General features: G+C 38.4%; 1 protein-coding gene across 3 annotated transcripts; it reads left to right on the forward strand.

Annotated features, from left to right (window-relative positions):
- Positions 1-951: 951 nt before the first annotated feature.
- On the forward strand, positions 952-21,179 carry KBTBD2 (kelch repeat and BTB domain containing 2). 3 transcript variants are annotated; one of them, XM_070787863.1, is made up of 6 exons: positions 952-1,234; positions 6,998-7,075; positions 9,054-9,274; positions 10,045-10,555; positions 15,630-15,795; positions 18,481-21,179. In XM_070787863.1, the coding sequence occupies exons 4-6, from the start codon at positions 10,386-10,388 to the stop codon at positions 20,014-20,016; spliced, it is 1,872 nt and encodes a 623-aa protein (XP_070643964.1). In that variant the 5' UTR covers positions 952-1,234; positions 6,998-7,075; positions 9,054-9,274; positions 10,045-10,385; the 3' UTR covers positions 20,017-21,179. The 3 variants fall into 3 exon arrangements, with proteins under 3 accessions (XP_070643964.1, XP_070643963.1, XP_019814351.1); XM_070787862.1 differs by lacking the exon at positions 9,054-9,274; XM_019958792.2 differs by lacking the exons at positions 6,998-7,075; positions 9,054-9,274.
- The last annotated feature ends 539 nt before the right edge of the window (positions 21,180-21,718 follow it).

Here is a 21,718-nt window from a genome sequence, read left to right on the forward strand (position 1 = left end):
TGTCCTTTGGAGTTACTGGGGGGAGCTGGAAGCCGAGGCATTGCAGTACAAACTAGCTGAAGAGCCTTCCCTCCACACGCCAACGGTTCACTCCGCAGAACTGCAAGCTCTTTCAGGTGCTGCTTTGAGTTTTCCCTTGGCCTTGAGACCAGGACATGAAGTCTCTCTTGATGAGTACTGGAAAACCGAACGTGCTCTGGTAAGTGGAGATCGTGTTTTGGAGAGAAGGGGCCGAGGAGACAAAGCCCACTCAGCCTCCCAGCACCTCTCTTTCTTCCCTGGTCTGGTGTTGTCTAGTCCACCTTGTTCCCACTCCCGGACTCAGCCTGCAAATTTCTGTATTTCGAGAGGTGGAAAAAAATCAGTCTACGGCATAGAACTTGGTGCTTGGCTGTCCGCATTTCCCAGGACTGAGTTTCTCCGTGCTGTCTTTTCACCAGGCTAGGCCTGAAGCCTCCCTTCTCCGCACCCCCTGGCGCCCCACACCCGCGCTCCTTGGAGGGCTACCCCTCCGCCGCGCACGCGCCCTCCACGGACTCTCCGCTGACCTTCCCAGGGAAACCCCTTCAAAAGCGTTTCCCCGTCACCTCGCGCCTTCCCCGCCCTTCCTGCTCTTTCCGCTTCCTCCACGCGCCTGCGCGGACCCAATTGTTTTGGCTTTCCGGTGGGATCTAGCAAAGGAAAAGGGCGGGGAAAGAGAGGGTAAGGGCGGGCGGGGTTCGGGGGGTGGTCCCAAGAACCCGGGAAACTGCGAAACTGACGTTTGTGCTGTTAGGCGGGAAAAGAAACCTGGAGAAGGCTGGGCTACGGTCCGCTGCCCGCGCGTCCCCGGGTTTCGAAAGGGGCCCGCCAAGAGGGCGAGAGCGCGCCGCAGGGGCGGGGTGGGAGCGGCAAGCCAGGCGTCTCGCGGCCCCGGGGCTGACGAGGCGGCGAGGGCGGGCTGTGCGGCTCCCGGGGGAGGAGTCTGGCGGTGGTCGGGCCCAGAGGAGCGTGCGGCGGCGCCCAAAGAGGACGCAGTTTTCCGCTCAGGACTGAGCGGCCGAGGGAGGGCGCGAGGGGAAACCGGAAGGAAGGGGAGGCGGCGGCGCCAGCCTTCCTCTTAGGGAGGCGGAGGCGAGACCCCGGCCCTAGCTGCCGCGGGAGGGCCACGCCCCCGCCGCCGCGCTCCTGGGGCCCAGCGTCTTCGGCGCCGCCGGCCGCACTGGATCGCAACCCTCAGGACTGAGGGACTCGGGTGAGCAGGCGTCGCCAGCCCCGGGCGGGGGACCCGGGGGCGACCTGTGGAGAGCTAGGGAAGAAGGGCTGCGGCTGGAGGGGGTTCGGCCCTTTGTGGCTCGGCGGGCAGGGGGCGGCTGCGGCGGCATCTTTCAAACCGGAGACGTTTCCGCCGCGGGCGGGGGATGGGCGCGGGCGGCCGGCTCCTCTGTCCACACCCGGCGGCGGCCCCGCTGCGGCCCGGCGTCCGGCCGGTGCTTGGGGCAGGGGCGGCTGAGCGAGTCGCTCGCGGGGGCGTTTCCGGCCGCGGGTCTCCCGGGCGGCGCCCTGGCCCCGGCTGGAGCCCGCGTTGCCAAAATCAGGCTGTTTCCCTTGACTACTCGCGACGTGTTCGCGAGACGGTAGGCAGAAGGAGGGCAAGCCCTGCGTTTTTTCCTTGTCCGGTACTTCTTAAGTAACCAAGAGATGTCTAGATTAACAGAGGTCCCATTGTGGGTCTACTGATGATTTTAAAAAGAAAGCAGAAGCTGCCCTTTGAAACGGAGAATTGTGTACGTATTTACTTTAGACTGAAATCTCTTTAAGTTATTTGAACTCGACCATCTTTCTCTCCCTGTGAATTAAGAAGCCGTGGAGTAGAATATCCCGATGTGGAGCGGTTATTTTGAGTTAACGGCTCTTTTATCCCCCCTGGTTTATTAATCAAAGCTCACTTTCTACCATCTCAAAGGGAGGATAATAGGTAACTCACAAATCTCTAGAGTTGTCCGATGCTACGGATGACCCCGTTAAGATGAAAATGGAAAAAGAATCGAAAATGTAAAATTACCTGTGAAAGCTTATGTTTGTGTGAAATATCTAGCTAAAGTATCAGCGTTATAAAAACGTAGGGTACAGGACGTCACGTGTTGTTGATAACATGAATCTGTACGTCTGGCTCACTTAGCATTCAGGCATTTAGAAACACCCCTATCAGCAGTGTACTCTGACTGCAGTTATTTTTTATCTTTTCTATTGAGACCACTAATCAACAAAGTGTAATTAACAGTGGTTCTCTTTTAAAGTAAGGTGGGTGGGTTGGTTGGTTTTGCTTCCCGCTGTGTTGTGTGAATTTTTGCTTTAGTTTGAGTCATATGAACTTCAAATCTCGAAATTGTGAGTGGCTTTAGTTAACCTTAGGTTAGGATTTTTTTTCCTTTTTTTTTTTTTCCTAAGAAGGACTTTTTCGGACCGAAAGTAAACTGAAAAGTCTAACCAGTCAATTGTTTTCCAGCCTTGATGATGTGGAATTTTGCTAATATTAAGTTTACTTCTTTACTTTGATCTTTTGTTGGTCTAGTGCTTATTGAAGCCCCTTTAGATTGGGCCCTGAAATTCTCAAGAGGTTGTTGTCCTCAGTAAACAGTACCAGGGCTATGGCATTCCTGTTGAGCTTGGTTTATAGTTCATGCTTTTCTACATGGTTCTTTTTTCTCTACAGACAGCTCTTTGTAGGAAGAGTTTTAAGTGCTATAACTCTTCTCTCCTATTTGCTCTCCTAAGCAGTACCGTAGAATCTGCTAGCTTTGGTTATTCACAGGAGGTGGTTGGGAATAGAGGTGTCAGTACTTCAGTCCACACTCCTCCACAGATTTTCTTTGTCCTAGTTAATGGAAATAATTAGCTATTTCATAACATCCAAACATTGAACACTGAATGTGTTTAAAGTGAATGGTAAATTTATAGAAATTTGAATGCAGTCTTTAAAAGGCAAAAGATTATTTGGTTTTCCCAAAGATTTTACTCATTTACTTATAAAAGAGTTGTTTTTCTTCTTGCTCATATTCCTAAGAGCAGGAAAAAGGATTGGTCCTGATGTCATAAAAAATATGAGTGAAAATACCGAAGTCCTTCATTATATCTTAGTCTTAATCATTTTCAGTTTTGTAGAGTTTGAATAGAGCAGGTTATGTTCAAATTACTCAGGGTATTAGAAATGATAGGTTGTTTTCAAGTAACTTTTTAAATATGTGAAGCTTACTCCCTATTCGCTTGCCAGGATTTTTCAGCACTTAGATTCTTCTGTGTGGGAAGGAGGGATTATAGTAGGAGACTCGAGAAAATGTAATCATTTAATGAGAGATACTTTTTCAATTCTTCCCCCCCCCCCCCTTTTTTTTTTCTTCAGCTCCACTCCCTCCTGTACTTCTGACAAGTGGTAACATGTAAATAGGTTCCATGGTTGGCAGGGGATTCTAGGTATTCCTCAGTTTACCCTTCTATTTTTTTAAGAAACTGAGAAACTTAAGTAGCCATAATTGTAAGTGAGTGTGCTCTTAATGACCTCATGAATATATTTAATATCTGGGAAATAGTTTTGTTATTGTGATTGAAAGAGATCACTGATTTGGTGAAAATTGAAATCTATTGAAAAAGTTAAGGTCAGTTTTACTTTAGTCTATATTTCTTCAGCTTTCTTAAGTCTGTGCAGAGCTGAGAGGAAAAAAGAAAAGTGATAACCAAAATAAAAGGGCATACTACAAGTCATAATTATTCTGTCACAAATGGTGTTTCCTTTATGTTCTTGTTTAATTTTTTAAAAGTGAAATAACTTACTGATCATAATGTAGAACAGAAGCCTATTCTTGTGACCTGAATTTACTTAGGATATTGAGCATAATTAACTTGATGGAGTCAGGTAGTCTTTTCACACTCGTTGGAAAAGGGGTCAAGAAGGAGTAGACCTAGGTTCTGAACTTGATCAGAGTAGAGGAAGCTGTACTGACATTTCTCAAACTCATACTTTCTTTAAAAGTCAGGGTGTTTGTTTTTTAATTGATGTTTGTCACAATTCCAGAAAATTCTGTATGTGTAATGGTTGACAATCAATCTGAAGATGAAGTGGTTTTCCAAACATTCCCAACTGTCAGAGTTGTGTTGATAACTTGAAAGCAAACTACTTCTAGCACCAATAGTCCTCCCTGAAGGAGAAACCTATCTTTTCACTGAAATGAAGAAAGGCTTGTTCTATGGCTGGTGCCTTCCTGGCTATCACTTAGTTTTTTTGCACAGGCATCAACCTTCTCAAGGTTAGTCTTTGTTGTACTAGTTTGTTTCATGATTTGTACCATCAAAAATACTCCCTAAAATCTTTGAATAAATTTCTCTTATCTAAAATGCTACTCACCAAGGCAAAAAGAGAACTGAGTTTGAGTGTTGAAACCTGGTAATTGGGACTCAGACCTGTGTAGGTATGAAGGTTCAGAAGGTGCGAAGGTACTACAAAAAGCTTGACCAGTAAGTGAGTGTTAAGTAAAATAATTACAAATTATTCTTTTTTGCACAGAGTAGTATTTCTGTGTGTCAGGCACTGCTCCAGACTCTCCATAGAGCTCATTTAATCCTTAATCCAGTTGAGAAGAATTCTATTTTTATCCCGCATTTTACAGATGAGCATACTACAGCACAAAAAAGAAATAACTTACGAAAGGTCACACAACTAGTAAGTTGCAGAGTTGGGATTTCAACCCAAGTAATTTGGCTCCACAGTCCATGCTCTAATTTTTTGGCAATACTTGACATTTAGAATAGCCTTGGATTTTTTCTGACAAGTTTAGATCTGCTATATTGACATTTGTAGCACTGGAAGTTAGAGCATCACCTAAGTTAATAATACACAACTTGAAAGTCTGCGTACAGGTGGTGACCTGTAGTCCACCGCTCTTCCTCTTTATCACTGTTTCATCATTACTGTGTAGTTTTTGTGCAGTCGTTGTTTGCAACCTCCTCCCGTTTTTCACCTGGAAAAGGAAGTGGCAGCCCAGTCCGGTATTCTTGCCTGGAAAATCCCATGGACAAGAGCCTGGCTGGCTACAATCTATAGGGTCTCAAAAGAGGAGGACACAACCTAGCTACTGAACAACGACCCTATCTTTTTATCCTTCCTGGTTTCACATGTACAGCTCGATTAATTGCTGATCAGTCTCATTTTCACATTCAGTAGTTTTTCAATCCTTTATTCTTTATCTTCCAGATCTTGTCTGTATAACATTGGAAAACTTCTTTTGTATCTGTTTATGTTTCTGTAGCTATTCTGTGGAAAGGTACTATAAATGACACACTTGGGGGAATGAAAACTAGATTTCAAAGTGAAGTTAGATATATTTGCTTCCCCTACAAAATTTATAGTCACATTGATTAAAGGGAGGAAAACAAGTATTGAAACAACTTTCTGTAAGAGGTATTTCAGATTTTTAAGTAGAATTGTGTGTATTGCTGTGGATTGTTGACTGATTTAATCCTGATGACCATTTAATAACAATGCTCTGAAACTCTTGTGTGGCAAAATTCACTCAGTAGAACCCTGGAGACTTGGGTAGCCTAGAGAAAATGTTAGAATCCAAGTTTTTGCTTTTTTTTCTCTCAGTTGTAATTCTACTCTTATAGGAAGCATTTAGATTAAAACATAAGTTGGTCTTTGTTCTCTACTTAACTTGCAGAAAGTTGGTAAAAAGAAGAAAGGATATCATCCTGTATATAGCATTCTAACCTTATTCATTGCTATTATCCACTGGTATCAAATAGATCAATCAAAAATACTGAATATAGCCAAGAACTTAGAAAAAGAAATAAGAATATGCATACTTTTAATGCCAGAGTACATTTTACTTTGTTAGATTCTGAATGTCGTTACACTGTGTTTGTATGACTCCCATTTAATGCTTTTTCTAGTTGGCTTTTCTCACTGTGAAATATGTCCTGACAACTACCTTTAAATTACAGGCCCTTTCTATTCATCTTAAGGTACCTGATGCCTGGAAATGTGGCAACTAATAGTGGTTTCCTAGTCTTTGGCCATCAGTTCATCTGCTGAATCCACGTGTTCATTGAATGTCTTTACACACAATTGTTTTGTACACATCTTCTGTTTTTCAAATATATATAAATAAGTTGTGCCTACTAAGTCCCTTCACTCGTGTCCAACTCTTTGCTACCTTTGGTACTATAACCTGCCAGACTCCTCTGTCCATGGGATTCTCCAGGCAGGAATACTGGAGTGGGTTGCCATTTCCTTCTCCAGAAATGATGTAGTTGATTTTTTTTAAAAAGAAAGAAATTCAAGTGCTTTTGACTCTAAAATAGTTTTTTTTCCTCATTGTGGGTTTCTTTCAGCAGATTATCTTTAGAAAAGTCCTTTTTTCTAACCTAAATAAAGGATACTCACTGGATTTTTTAAAAGTGTTTGAAAAGTTGACTGAGCCCGTAGTAAATAGGGAAAGTGGTTGTGTGACTAGGTAAGAGACGTTAAAATATTTCAGTTGAAAGGTGGACTATAGACAGCTTAGATTAAGAATTATATTTAACTCAACTTTCAAGTGTTTAAGGTTTGTGCTTTTTCCTTGTTTTTATGACTTGAAGGGGAAACATTCTTCTGGGAAAAATATCTTGAAGTGTGTATTTTTGTTACCACCTTTTAAAAAAATTCTTAATATTTGATCAAGAAGCAGCCTAAAACAGAGATTGGTACATGTAGCCTGTAGTCCTTTTTTGTAGAGAACATTTTGTTGAAACAATCATGTCCGTTCCTTTATATGTTGACTTTCGCTGTTTTCAGACTGCGACAGCTTTAGCATTTGGGACAAAGACTGTGCTTACAAATCCTAAAATATTTTGTTTTTATGATGAGAAAAGAGAGTATCATACCTTTGCAAGTTTGAGTTTTTTAATTAAATAATCATTGCATATATTAACAAAATGTAGAAGGTTTAAATAAGTCTTCAATAAATGTTTCTTTCCTCTGCAGTGTGAACCACTGTTAACAGTGGGACAAATCCCAGCTGCCTCCTCTGCTCATTGCACTTGTGCTACAGTTGTTCTTATGGTAAAGAATAAAATTTCTTGTATTACTTCTCTATCAAAAGTTTAGAAATGAAAGATCATGACGGCTAGATTTTATTCTTTTGCCTGCCTGTAGATTTGAATTTGTCTAGAATAAAGACACTCTTTTTAAATGATAGACATGTTTTGGCTGTAGTAAGAGTAAATGCACTTGGTGTCCTGGAGCTCTCGTGGTTGGCAACTCTCAGTCTGAGTACTTACAGTACAATGACCAGCACTTAGTAAATACTCAAAAAACATTTGTGGAGTTAAATTTAAGTAGCCATTAATTTATGATCAAAAATTAAGTAAACAGTTTCATTGATAGCTGGGAATTAAGGGCAAATTTGTAAATGTGTCCAATCTTTGGTTATTAAGTAGTATAGTTCAGACTTTGTGAAATGTTTCAGAGCATGTAGTATATTGATTTTAGGGGCCTTTTGAAGGTTATTGGTTGGCCATCTTAAACTTTGCCATTTTTTACATTTTTAGTTAATACATTTTGAACTCTTTCGTTCCCAGAAAAGCAACACTTAATTTTATTTTGAATTGTACTAGATACTGATCTGGGTGAATTATTAAATTTATATGATGTCTGAATGACTTCTGCTGCCTATTTTAATGTTGAGATATCTTAAATAAAAATTGTTAGGAAGACAATGTACCCTAGATTTCAAAGGGATAGGTGGAAATAGGGGGCGTATAAAGCAGTGACAATAAGATTGTATAAAGTTGGCTCACTGCTTAATTTTCTAAAAGCAGACTAGTATTATTTTAATACAGTATCATGAATATGATAAAAAGAAATCAAATCTAATAAAATGGAGACATACATAAATGGGGCTCAGAAAAGGAACTGCAAAAAAATCAGGTTCAGAGAGTATGAAGTCTTAGAGAAATAACCAGAATGAACCTGTACAGCTACCCTGCAAGGAATTCTGGAGTGTAGAGTGTCGTCTAAATCCATCCTGGCTTTGGCCAGCAGCTCCTGTCACCTGGTTTAAACATGGATGGGGACAATTTGGGGTCCTGCAGCTGGGGTTAGGAATTTTAGCCTATCAATATATACATTTCTGTCAGATAAATTTTTAGAGGCGGAATTGAAAGATTGAGATAGTAAGCATTTACAGTGCCAAATATTACGTCTTCTGTAATACTTCCTTTGCAATTCTGAAATTCAAAAAGCTCTTAAAGTCAAGTTTTAAAAAATTTGGTTTTGTAAAACTTGATCTGAAGTAATGAGATTCTATATAGTATTATTTTTCATACTATTCATATTTCCCTCAGTGAAAATAGGATGTTCAGTTACAGAGTTCTGTCCTAGACTGCTTGTAGTACATGATATATGTACCACATTAGTTTTATAAGATTTGAGAAATCCTAAATTCCAGAACATAGCTGGCTCTTAAGAGTTTTGATTAAGGGCTTGGAGGTATGTATCAACTTAGACTCCTGTGTAAAAATGCTCATTTCTAACACCCTCACTAACACTGGGCCTTGCTGCATTATTGATATATGAAAATAGCCAGTGATTTTAGGTATTATTAGCCTTAGAGGTTATGCAATAAACTTAGATTTATAGGGTAACTTTCAGATCTGGAAGAGCAAAGTCATTACCTTAAATGACCCAAAGTCTCTGGCTTTGCACCTGTTTTAGTTACTCCCTTATACTTTACTTGGCTGGAAATTTGACAGTCTACATCAGGTTAGCAGTTTATGTAATAGTATAGCTTGGCCCGAAGTACAGTGTGACCTCTGAGAGATGGATGATATTTTTGTGAGAAAAAGTAGTAGTTCCAAATGATGGTCAAATAGTTTTCATGTCAACAGCACTTGACTTTCTGATTATGGAACTAAGAATCATCTAATTAGGAAACAGGTGATAGTTTTTTTTTTTTAAACTATTATTAGTACTCTATATTATACATTCTTTTTCCTTATTTGTAATTCATTTCCCATATGTTGCTGCTGCTGCTGCTAAGTCGCTTCAGTCGTATCCGACTCTGTGAGACCCCATAGACGGCAGCCCACCAGGCTCCCCTGTCCCTGGGATTCTCCAGGCGAGAACACTGGAGTGGGTTGCCATTTCCTTCTGCAAGGCATGGAAGTGAAAAGTGAAAGTGAAGTCACTCAGTCGTGTCCGACTCTTCACGACCCCATGCACTGCAGCCTACCAGGCTCCTCCGCCCATGGGATTTTCCAGGCAAGAGTACTGGAGTGGGGTGCCATTGCCTTCTCCTGCCATACGTTATAAATACTTATTTCCAAATAATATTTTAAAATTAAACTTCAATGCAGCTGGAATTTCTTTGATGAATGGTATTAGATTTTGTTTTTTCCCCCTGGGGGTGTCCAGTGTTATTTGTTGGAATAACCCAGTCTTCTAATTTGAAGACTTCTTTATCATACCTAATACCTTTTCTTATAACTTGAGTGTATTATATTTACTTATTTTTATTTACTTGCCTTTATTATAGAACTGTTAATATATTTTAATATTTGATAAGTCATGAGGAAGAACTTGCCTCCCTTTCACTCAGATATCTTGGCAGTTTGGGGGAATTCTTCCAGATTAATTGTCTAAAAATTGGACTTGAATCTTCTGAAAATTTTAAATTTACACATTTTGAGAACATTCATATTTGTATAATATGAAGTCTTCATGTAGTAATACATTTCTGTATTTTGTCATACTGTATGTTTTTGTTTTTAAAGAACTTTGTAAGTGTATGCATATTGATGTGTTCTTTACTTTCTGAAATGTTTAAATTTTTTATAGAAGTCAAAAATAAAACTACAAATGTAATAAACTTTTAAAGTATTCTTTTCCTCATGTTTTATTTTTATGGTAGTGTCTAAAGTTGAATTACAAAAAAATGTAATTCATATGTAAGTCTGTTTAAATATTGTATTCTAAAAATGTACTGGCCTAGATACTCTGACTGATGTTTTTGTTTTTTTTTTTTTTTTTAGTTACTCCAGAGGATCCACCAAACATAGGATGTTGCCACAAAATCTACCTCGTGTGTTACTCTCTTTTGAGATGAACAGCAGTTGCAAATTTGAGCAAGATGTGTGCAGACTGTGTTGAAAAACTCTGAAGAACCTAATTAACACAGGATGACCTAATAGTAATTCTAAGCCTATAGCAAGATACTCTTCATTAGTGAGTGTGTCAGTCTTGGTTCTGAATGCTGCAGATAACAGCAAGCAGAGTTTCTCCTTTCTTTATTTCTGAAGCATTCACTTGACCTTCCATCAGTAAGACTGACTTTATTCTAATCTGTTCCTGGAGATATTAATGGAATACAGTCATGTCCACTCAAGAGGAGAAGCAGATCAATACTGAATATGCTGTGTCCTTGTTGGAGCAGTTGAAATTGTTTTATGAACAGCAGTTGTTTACTGACATAGTGTTAATTGTTGAGGGCACTGAATTCCCTTGTCATAAGATGGTTCTTGCAACATGCAGCTCTTATTTTAGGTAAGTACTTTTAATCTTGGTTAGTTTGTAATTTCAAGTGCAGAATGTTAGCTTGTTTTAATCTTTTGATAGAAATTATTTTAAACACTATTTAGAATTAAAAAAATTAGATGTCTTAATGTTTTGCCTAAATTTTCTATTTGGGTGATAAAGTGTTTGCCAGTCACCTCCTTGTGTATGTAAATAAGGGACAGGCAAGGGAAGGTTTTACAAAGATTAAATACAAGAAATTTGAAATTAAGGTTAAGTTTAATGATGCGGAAGCAAAAAGGTTCACAATACAGTACTGTTTTTTTCATTGAAAGAGAAAGGAAAATGAATGGTGTAATTTTCACTTACTCATAAGATTTTAAAATGTTAAATTTAGAAAGTGGTCTTTGTTTATGAATTTAAGAGTTACCGTATACTTGATAATAACTTCTAGACGATAATTGGTAGTGTTTAGATGTGTTAAGAACTTTTATTTCCTTTGAAAAAATGAATTTTTTGCTCATTGTTGGTTACTTTTATCATTTGTGATATCTTTTTAGCCTTACCAGACTCCTTCCCAGATTGAAATAGTTAATAACTGATAATGTTGTTCTCTGTGCCTCAGAATTTAGAAGTTGATTTAATTGTTTGCTAATTATAAATAAAACTTTACATTTTTATGACCTTTTACAATTTTTAATCTTTTTAAGGTAGGTTTTCCTTTGTTATGTATTTCATGGGAGAAATAGAATTAAGGCATAGAAATTCCTGTTTGGTCACTGCCCTTAGGTTGAATTTTTACTTAATATTTGAAGAGGACAGAGTGAGTAAAGATGAATTAAATGTGGACTGGTATATTCGTACAGCAAATCTTAGCTGGCTTAAGTGGCTATCATCAATGAAACTACTTTATGCTGCTTTTTAGTGGCAGCTATGGACAGGACAGTATAATCTTAACTTTTCAAAGCTAACATAGAGGAAGGTGTAGAAACTTCACGTTCTCCAGTATAACACATCTCATGATGATTAAAGAAGCTTAGACCCAGACTGCCTTGTCAGTTGCTTTGCTCTTCCTGCCGTTTTTTCAGGTTTAACTGTGGATATTTCATAGTTTAAGACATTAAGAGGATCCCCTTGCTGGTTTCCTGGATAAGATGGCGGCCCCCGTGGGAGCGCAGGCCCGGAAACTTCTGAGAGACCTGGCGCTCCGGCCCCCAATAAAAAAAAAAAAAAAAAAAAAGACATTAAAACTATTTTTATCTTAGAAAACTTAGCATATTTGCAAACAGTGATTCTAGAAAACCTAATGGACCCAGAAAGGATCCTTAGAATCCTCTGGTGTTTCTACAGATAGAGATTCTTGGATTTCAAACCCAGAAGTTAACGATTCTTCTGGATCTAACTCAGTGGGTCCAAGTTAGAGTTTGAGGATTTGTATATTTTAAGAGCTTCCCAGATGATTGTGATTGTCAGGATTGTTTTTGTTTTTTCATTTCCATTGGCTTAGTAGATAGTGTCAGGAATTCAGAGTTACAGATTCAGTCAAACCTAGGTCCATTAGTTCTCCCTTTTTAATGGCTGTTAATTATGAATTGATTATTCTTTATTGGAAAGCTTTATGACTTGTGGATTTCCAGATTGGTATTTGTAATCATAGAATCTTTTGTGGTTATTACCCTAGTAGTTGTCTTGTTTAACTTTTAAACCTATGCAGAAATTCTATTTGCTTGTCATCTTTATCAGGAAGGTAACACATGCGATTACGGGTTAGGTGTCTTACCTTTTTTCCTCCCTTGTTAACTTTATTTTTTATTGTATAGATAACATGCTGTTCTCTAAATTCTCTAGCCATGAGGTTATTCTTTTATCTTTTAACTAATTGGGTTGGAATTGGCTTCCTGGAAGACGAAATAAAAAGTTTAAATATATCATTAGTATCAAAATTTTAAAAGCAACACAATCTCTTTAAGGCTGCTATTACTTTCACTAGTTAGTTCCCTTCTTTAGCTTTGGTGTTCTAAAAGAATATATTCTCCCTAAAGCAAATCAGATAATAGGGATTTGAAGTAACAGTAGAAAGAATAGTTCTGCCCATGTTTGGGATTAAATACATCCGTCTTTACAATACTGTGTCTGGGCCAGTTTCATAATCCACAAGACCAAACACGTGTATTAATTTTTCCTCCTATATATATCTTTTCTCTGGACTGGATAGATAATTATTATATATTCCCACAATAATAACTTGATCTTTTCCCAGGTTTCTTCAACTGGATTCTGTTTTCAACTTTGTAGATTTCAGTATCCTTACATATGTTGCCATCAATTTAACCATTAGAAATTTACTGTGAGAAATTTTGTCCTTTGAACTAGGTACATTCTTTTGCAGTTTACCAGTACCATTCCACCAAGAATTAAAAAAAACCTCTAAAATCCTAAGAACCTCTGAAGTAATAGTTTCTACTTCTTAGTAACATAGATAGTAGAACCCAAGTGAAAGGGATTACTTGAGAATTACTCAGCACCTCTCTCACCATGGTAATTCAGCCTGCTATAATATGCAATTCAGCATTTATTCTTTCTTTGAAAAGCCTGTTTCAGATTTTTATGATCAAGTTGGCTAAGCTTCCCCTAGTGTCTTTAGACTTTGGGAAGCATAAATCCTTCACAGAAGTCCACTATTCTGGTGTCTTAAACTATAGCCTGGAATAACCTGTCTCAGTGTCATCTGTATAGTCAGCTGTTCTCTTGCCCTACTTCCTCTTCCAAAGTTAACTACCTTCTATTGGAACAGAGAAAAAGCACATGACCCCTAAATCTTCCATTTTTACTCAGATCTCTTGTAATTTTTCAGGTTGCTTTTGGTCATCTCCCATGTGAGAGAAGAGACTTGTGAAATAAGTGACACCAGCTGTCTTAGGTGTTTTTATTAGGGTTTTCTTGTTAAATCTCGGATACTTTTCGAGAATAATTCCTGTTCTTTACTTTGATTAGGTTTATGGCCATTCTGTATTCTTTGGGAGGCAGTTTTCAAACACCCTGATTGATGTTTTTGCCACTTTTCCATTCCCTAACTGCTTCAAGTTAGTTGCTGTTCTTACTGCTCTTTGTGAGCTACACCAGAAATCACCAGTGCTTTCCTAATTGCGTTTGCTATGTTTGTTACCCTTGACGCTCCAGTTTTTGTCACCCTGCTTCTCTTGCCCAGAGTAGCATTATACTGACTGGCTTGTTCTTATTTCTCTGATGAATGTTTCTCAACCTTTGGTCATTCTTACTTTTTCTTCTAATAGAACTCTACCTCAGGTTGGTCATTGGGAATCTGGGTGGGTTTTTCTCTTAGTTTTTTAGTCTCTCTCATGTAACTTACTTGGCTTTAACACATGACATTTTGTAGATAATTCACAGTCTATTGCATTAATGCCTGACCTTCTTCATAGTTTCAGTAATATTAAATACTTAATTGGTTATTGTATTATTTCTATTTGACTCAGCTGCCCACACCTTCAATTAAACATATCTAAAATTTAACTCACCTTTTTTCCTCCATCTTACAATTTTCCTCTCAATGGTTAACAGTATTTTTTTTTCAGGCATTTACTTGAAAATAAAGAGCTAGCTTTGATTCTTTTCCTATCTAAGAAAGAAGCAGCAAAGAACAAGATGGTTAGCGTCACCCACTCAATAAACATGAATTGGAGCAAATTCTGATAGTTGAGGACAGAGGAGCCTGGCATGCGCAGTCCACAGGGTTGCAGAGTCAGACACAACTTAGCAACTAAAAAACAACAATCTACTTCCTATTCTTATTGCTAGTGTTCAGAAAATCACCTGATCTTGTTGGGTTTTTTTGTAAAAGCTTTTGTATCCATTTCTGCCATCCTCAGTCAGGTGGTTCTTATTTCTAACATAGATTATTGCAGTAGCCTAAAAAAAGCAGTTTTCTGGCCTCCAGCCTTTGGCACTTGAGGTCTGTCAGTACGGAGTATTCATTCTAGAATATGTTTTATTGTGCTAGTGAATCCATGCTCAGAACCCTTCAGCATTCTTCATTATGTACAAGGAAGTTCGGTAAAAAGTTTTGGCTCTGCTGTTGGGCTTGCAGATCTTACCCCCGATGCAGGATTGAACCCAGGCCCAGGCAGTGAAAGCACTGGGTCCTAACCACTAAACCGCCAGGAATCCCCTCTTGGGTCTCATTTTAAAAGCCTTCTGTGATCTAAATGCCTGAACCTCTTAGGTTCAGCAGTCTCCCCCCCCAAAAAAGTACTTATATTCTCCCCTGACTCACTACTTCATCCACTTTAAAGCGTTTATAATCTTGTCCTTGAGGTGCCCAGGCTAGTTGTTGTGGTACTACACTTGAGATCACTATAGGCTTTTCTATACATACAGTAATAATACTCTTTGCATTTTTTATCTCTCCCCTATATGTGGACATTTAGTTTGTATTCATAACATAATTGCCTTTACAGCATATTTTCCTGCGTGTAAAATATTTTTAGGAAACTGTCCTGCATATTTTTAGGAAATCATTTGAATAAATTGAAATTTTAACAGCTTTGTTGAAAGCTAATTTACATACAATTAAGTATTTAAGTATATTTAAAGAGCTATGCAACCATCTCTACAATCTAGTTTGAAATGTTTCCATCACTTTATGCCCACTTATAGTCTCAGTCACTCACCTTTCTTACCCATGGCCCGAGGTAACTACTAATCTCCCTTCTGCCTCTGTATATTTGCTTTTGGGGGATATTTCATATAAATGGAATCATATAGTATGTGGTCTTTTGTATCTGCCTTTCACTGACCATAATGATTTTAAGGTTTGTCTGTGTACGTATTAAAGAGTTTCTTTTATTGCTAAATTGCATTGTGTGAATATAAGGAATGAATTAATTTTGATATTATCATTCAGAATGGCATAGTGGAATAGTTTGGTATAGCTTTGGCACTGGATTATACTTTTCTGTTGCCTCCCTCAAAAGTTTTTCCCTGTAAGTTGTCCATCAGCAAATACCCTAAATAAAATTCTGTGTGGTCTAGTTTTGGTGTTTTTTTTTAGCTCTACTTTTGTCTCTCCCTCCCACCCTTCCTGTAGGGCCATGTTCATGAGTGGACTAAGTGAAAGCAAACAGACACACATACATCTGAGGAATGTGGACTCAGCCACCTTACAGATAATAATAACCTATACATACACGGGTAACTTGGCAATAAGTGACAGCACTGTAGAACAGCTTTATGAGACAGCGTGCTTCCTGCAGGTAAGCAGTTTTTTCTCTCAGTTGTATGTGTTAACTGTGGTTTATTTTTCTTAAGAAACATTGTTTCATCAGTGATGTATTATAGCTATGTAATTTTATTGCAGATTTTAGAATGTAAAGTTTTTCTTCTCTTTTTAAAATGTGTAAAAGAAAAACAATAGAATTTGATCATCTAGTAAACTTAGTTTTATGGTGGGAACCTTACTGAAAAGATAAGTGAAAATTTCATATTAGTTTCATATTCTGCCTAGTGTACCACAGAATTTAGATCTTAAGTAAAAAAGCTTTTAACAGTGTTACTAAATTTAAATGCTTTGGTGTTTTGGCTAAAAGCTTAGATATGCTAATTTTTGATGGTATTACTTTTCATGGAAAATGTCAAGATTCTTAACAGAAGTTATCAAACAAATATTTGTAATAGCATGAGAACACACTGAGCTATTAAGAATTAAACTAAAAGAAAAAGTGACGATATATTTACATATGATAAACTATTTCACTCTCTCACTCTTTGTTTCCCCTTCAACATTTTTATTTATTTTTGGCCATGCCATGTGGCTTGTGGAATCTTAGTTCCTGAACCAGGGTTGGAACCCGTGCTCCTTGCAGTGGAAGCAGAGTCTTAACCACTGGACCAGCAGGGACTTCCACCCTTCAACGTTTCTTTTAAATTTTAAGAGGCATATAAAAATATTTTCCAGGACTTCTGGTGGTCCATTGGTTAAGAATTCACACTTCCACTGCAGGGGACATAGGTTTGATCCCTGGCCGGGAAACTAAGATCCCACATGCTGGATGGTGTGGCTAAATAAATAAATACATTTTTCTCATTTCTTTTCCTATTTGGAATAATTCTTTGTATTTTCAGAAATAAGTTTCTCCAAAGGGAGAATCATCAAACTGAAGGTTAAATTTCGGTAGCATAGTTCATGATACCTAGAGGGTACTGGATAAATGCGTGCTGAATAAACATCAGTGACATTGGTTGAGCACCAGTTTAAGTAGCTTTCCTCCTTTTTAGTTTGTACTCTTCTCCCCGCCCCCCAGTTGTGCAGTGTCCTTGTGTACCTGTAATTCTGGGGAAACTGAAGCCCATGGTAGCTTCCTGGTGCTTTACAATGGAAGACATTGATATCCTGAATCCAAACCTAAAAGGGAGAAATGCCTACTGTAATGATTTAATTTATTTATTATTATTATATTATTTATTTAATCATTTAATTTAAATGATTTCATTACTTTTTTTAAAAGCCAGGAACTAAAAGCAGGTATTTTTACAATTGCTAAATAATTGAGGAATTTTAAGAAATTTGGATTTCAGAACACTGTTACTGTAAATAGTGACAGCTTTCCTTTTTTTTTTTTTAATCATGTTAATGAAACCCTTAGGCATATGCTTACCCAAATGCAAACCCAGACTCTGCCTCCTCCAGGACTAAGGTTGCCCTGGCAAGTCTGGGATGGGGCATTTTATTACTGCCAACATGGCTTTCACTATTAACTGCATGAAATGTTTTTATATGCCAGGTACTGTACTGATGCTATATATCAGTTCTCATTTAATCCTAAAATAATCATTTAAAGGATTTCCTCATTTTATGCAGGAGAAAGCTGAGGCTTAGAGAAGAAAGCTACTTGTCTGATATTATACAAGTGTTGACTGGCCTATCCAAGTTTTGAAGCCAAACAACCTGACTTCTTATCACAAACTGTTTCTAGTTAATCACTGTGATCTGGAATAAATATAGGAGGGTAGCACTTGTAACTCAACTGAGATCTGTTTTGTCTTGAGAAAAATCTAGGAAACTTTGAGTGGCTAAGATGGGTTGTTAAATTTAGATTATTTATAACTGCACTATTTTCTTTTGATTGGTTATCCTAGTGCTCCAGGTAAGAAAGGCAAATAACTATCGTTAGGCACTGTGTATATCTGCTTTTTTATGAATATCTTATACACGTTGACAAAACCAGATTCTCACTTCTCAACAATAATCATTTCCTGTACTGATTTATATTGTTCTTACTTGGTTTTCTCAGTTACATATTTTTTAAAGCCTAAAAGTATTTAACTTATGCATGAATTTCCTTACCTTTAGGCTGTTTAGGTTTTTAAGAGTCATTTATTGGGGGGTCTTGTTTTTGTGCAGCATGTGGGATATGGGATTTTAGTTCCCTGACCAGGGATCTAACCCGCACCCCCTGCAGTGGAAGCTCAGGGTCTTAAACACTAGGGAAGTCCCCAAGAGCCTATCTGATGTTATACTACTGACTCCTAAATAGGGCAGTTAAGTAGGCCACTAGACAGGAAGAAAAATGCAAAACAATACATTGTGAAAGTTGCTCAGTCGTATCTGACTCTTTGTGACCCCATGGACTGTAGCCTGCCAGGCTCCACTGTCCATGGAATTCTCCAGGCCAGAATACTGGAGTGGGTAGCCATTCCCTTCTCCAACCAAGAGATCGAACCCAGGTCTCCCGCATTGCAGACGAATTCTTTACCGTCTGAGCCACCAGGAAAGCCCCTGCACAGTCTTCTAGTTTTTTATTACAGGAAGACACTATCTCTTAGCCCACAAGTGTACCTAAAAATAAAACTACAGTATAAAGATTTGATTAATATACTTGTGTATTACATAGCAAATGTCTGGCTTGCCTTTATCAGCCTTGTTTTTCCCCCATTTTTAGGTAGAAGATGTGTTACAACGTTGTCGAGAATATTTAATTAAAAAAATAAATGCAGAGAATTGTGTGCGATTGTTGAGTTTTGCTGATCTGTTCAGCTGTGAGGAATTAAAACAAAGTGCTAAAAGGATGGTGGAGCACAAGTTCACGGCTGTGTATCATCAGGAAGCTTTCATGCAGCTGTCACATGATCTACTGATAGACATTCTCAGTAGTGACAATTTAAACGTAGAAAAGGAGGAGACAGTTCGTGAAGCTGCTATGCTATGGCTGGAGTACAACACAGAATCACGATCGCAGTATTTGTCTTCAGTTCTTAGCCAAATCAGAATTGATGCACTTTCAGAAGTAACACAGAGAGCTTGGTTTCAAGGTCTGCCACCCAATGATAAGTCAGTAGTTGTTCAAGGTCTGTATAAGTCCATGCCCAAGTTTTTCAAACCAAGACTTGGAATGACTAAAGAGGAGATGATGATTTTCATTGAAGCATCTTCAGAAAATCCTTGTAGTCTTTACTCTTCAGTCTGTTACAGCCCCCAAGCAGAAAAAGTTTACAAGCTATGCAGCCCACCAGCTGATTTACATAAGGTTGGGACCGTTGTAACACCTGATAATGACATCTATATAGCAGGTGGTCAAGTTCCTCTGAAAAACACAAAAACAAATCACAGTAAAACAAGCAAACTTCAAACTGCCTTTAGAACTGTGAATTGCTTTTATTGGTTTGATGCACAGCAAAATACCTGGTTTCCAAAGACCCCAATGCTTTTTGTCCGCGTAAAGCCATCTTTGGTTTGCTGTGAAGGCTATATCTATGCAATCGGAGGAGATAGTGTGGGTGGAGAACTTAATCGGAGGACTGTAGAAAGATACGACACTGAGAAGGATGAATGGACAATGGTAAGCCCTTTGCCTTGTGCTTGGCAGTGGAGTGCAGCAGTTGTAGTTCATGACTGCATTTATGTGATGACCCTGAACCTCATGTATTGTTATTTTCCAAGGTCTGATTCATGGGTAGAAATGGCCATGAGACAGACGAGCAGGTCTTTTGCTTCAGCTGCAGCTTTTGGTGATAAAATTTTCTATATCGGAGGGTTGCACATTGCTACTAATTCTGGCATAAGACTCCCCTCTGGCACTGTAGATGGGTCTTCAGTAACTGTGGAAGTCTATGATGTGAATAAAAATGAGTGGAAAATGGCAGCCAACATCCCTGCTAAGAGGTACTCAGATCCCTGTGTGAGAGCTGTTGTAATCTCAAATTCTCTGTGTGTGTTTATGCGAGAAACCCACTTAAATGAGAGAGCTAAATACGTCACTTACCAATACGATCTGGAACTTGACCGGTGGTCTCTGCGGCAACATATATCTGAACGTGTACTCTGGGACCTAGGGAGAGATTTTCGATGCACTGTGGGGAAACTGTATCCATCCTGCCTTGAAGAATCTCCATGGAAACCACCAACTTACCTTTTTTCACCGGATGGAACAGAGGAGTTTGAAATGGATGGAGAGATGGTTGCACTACCGCCTGTATAGTCAGGAGTTCAGGGAGTGCACGCTTCGTCTGTTTGCTTTTGTCATTTTCTTTGCTTAATGAGAGACTATGAAAGGACTGAATATGAGTACATAAAAAAATCTATCTTTGATAAATTTTATTTTTATGCCCTACTTAATATTTGCATCAGTATAATATATATCAGTGAGTCTTAAAGATATGCTTCCATAATATGAAATAGATTATCCAATAATTGAGAAACTTTTATGTGTATCATGAGAGCATAACAATCTGGATTATCTAACATTGTTAGCCCTGTGTATGTACAGTTCCAAAAGTTCACTTATTAAAGTAGTTTCCTGTTCCTAGTGTGGTATATCGCAAATTGTGCTGAGGTTATTTTGGTAAATGTATTTCATTCCCGTGCTTCTGTTTTGAAGTCCTGGAATGTAGTTTTTTTCAGTGTAGTTAACTGAGCTGCACTTAACACTAGTGTCCATGTTGGCATAGAAATGTTGTCTGAATCCTATAGTTGAGGAAGATCTTCCATTTTATGGTATTGCACAGGGAAAGTATGACTGCAGGATCAGTCTAACTATATACTATTAGGTGCATGTACTCTCTTCACTAACTTATACTTGTCTATCTAGAATACAGGTCTTCCAACCAGCTGGTCATTTACCAGGTGTGGACTTCAGTTGCTGGGCTTGCAATAAGAATTGCTAGTCCCTCATTGTGCGGGTCTGTGTGGAGCTTTAATCAGTAAATGCCTCCACTTTCTGTATTACATTAACATTGGCTCATGCATATAACTACCTGCTGCTGTTGTATTTCTCCATCTTAAAGATTTAGAGTGGGTTAACCAGGTCATTACATCTTAATTTAATAAGCATTACTGTAGAGTGATTGTGTATAGATATTTGTTAGCTGTCAGGGTGTGTTTTTTTTAACCTGTTGTGTGTGGGGGGTAGGATTAGAAAGGTGAACTGTTCAGGAATTCTCTGCACTAGCGGTGCAGAAGAGCAGATAACTAGTGCTGCTCTGGCATTAATCCCAGGAACCACTAGCAGTAGCGGGCCGCCGCCAATCTAACATGAGCACAGGTGCTTCATGACAAACATTACTAGCATGTTCAACTGCATAATGTTCTGGCACTGTATTTTGAATGACATTAATTTATTAAATAAATTGTATATATTCTAAATCTGTTTTTCTTTTGTGATGGGAATGGTGTGATTGTAGTTTTATGGGGTCAGCTTAGTTAACAGGTGATTTCTTCAGAATTTTGTTTGAGATTATATGTATATTTGTCCAATTTGAGCCTTACTGTAGCAACATAAATTACAGATCAATGACTGCCTTTCAACTGCAGTTGCCTATTAGAATCATCTCTGGGTACTTTTGAAAAAACTTGGGACAAAGGAAACCACAGTCTGACAGTCTTCAAAGCAGTAATCTTTTGGAACCCCATTGGTTTAGGCCTTAAAGGTTTGATTCTAGATTACCTAGATTTGATTCTGGTCTACCTAGAGTATATCGTTGATTATGTTTTGCCGCCCACCCCTTATTGAGTGAAGTCCAAATTAGGTCTGTTTCAAAATTATAGAAAATCAAAGAAAAAGAAAAAATCCTGAGAGAAGCCAGGTGAAAAAAAATACCTATACATAGTTATTACATCCAGCTTCTCTTCAGGCAAGAAAATGGAATAAAATATTTATAAAGTGTTTAGAGTAAAAGCAACAT

This window comes from Bos indicus, chromosome 4 (assembly GCF_029378745.1).
Source record: "Bos indicus isolate NIAB-ARS_2022 breed Sahiwal x Tharparkar chromosome 4, NIAB-ARS_B.indTharparkar_mat_pri_1.0, whole genome shotgun sequence".
In the NCBI taxonomy this organism is placed as follows: domain Eukaryota; kingdom Metazoa; phylum Chordata; class Mammalia; order Artiodactyla; family Bovidae; genus Bos; species Bos indicus.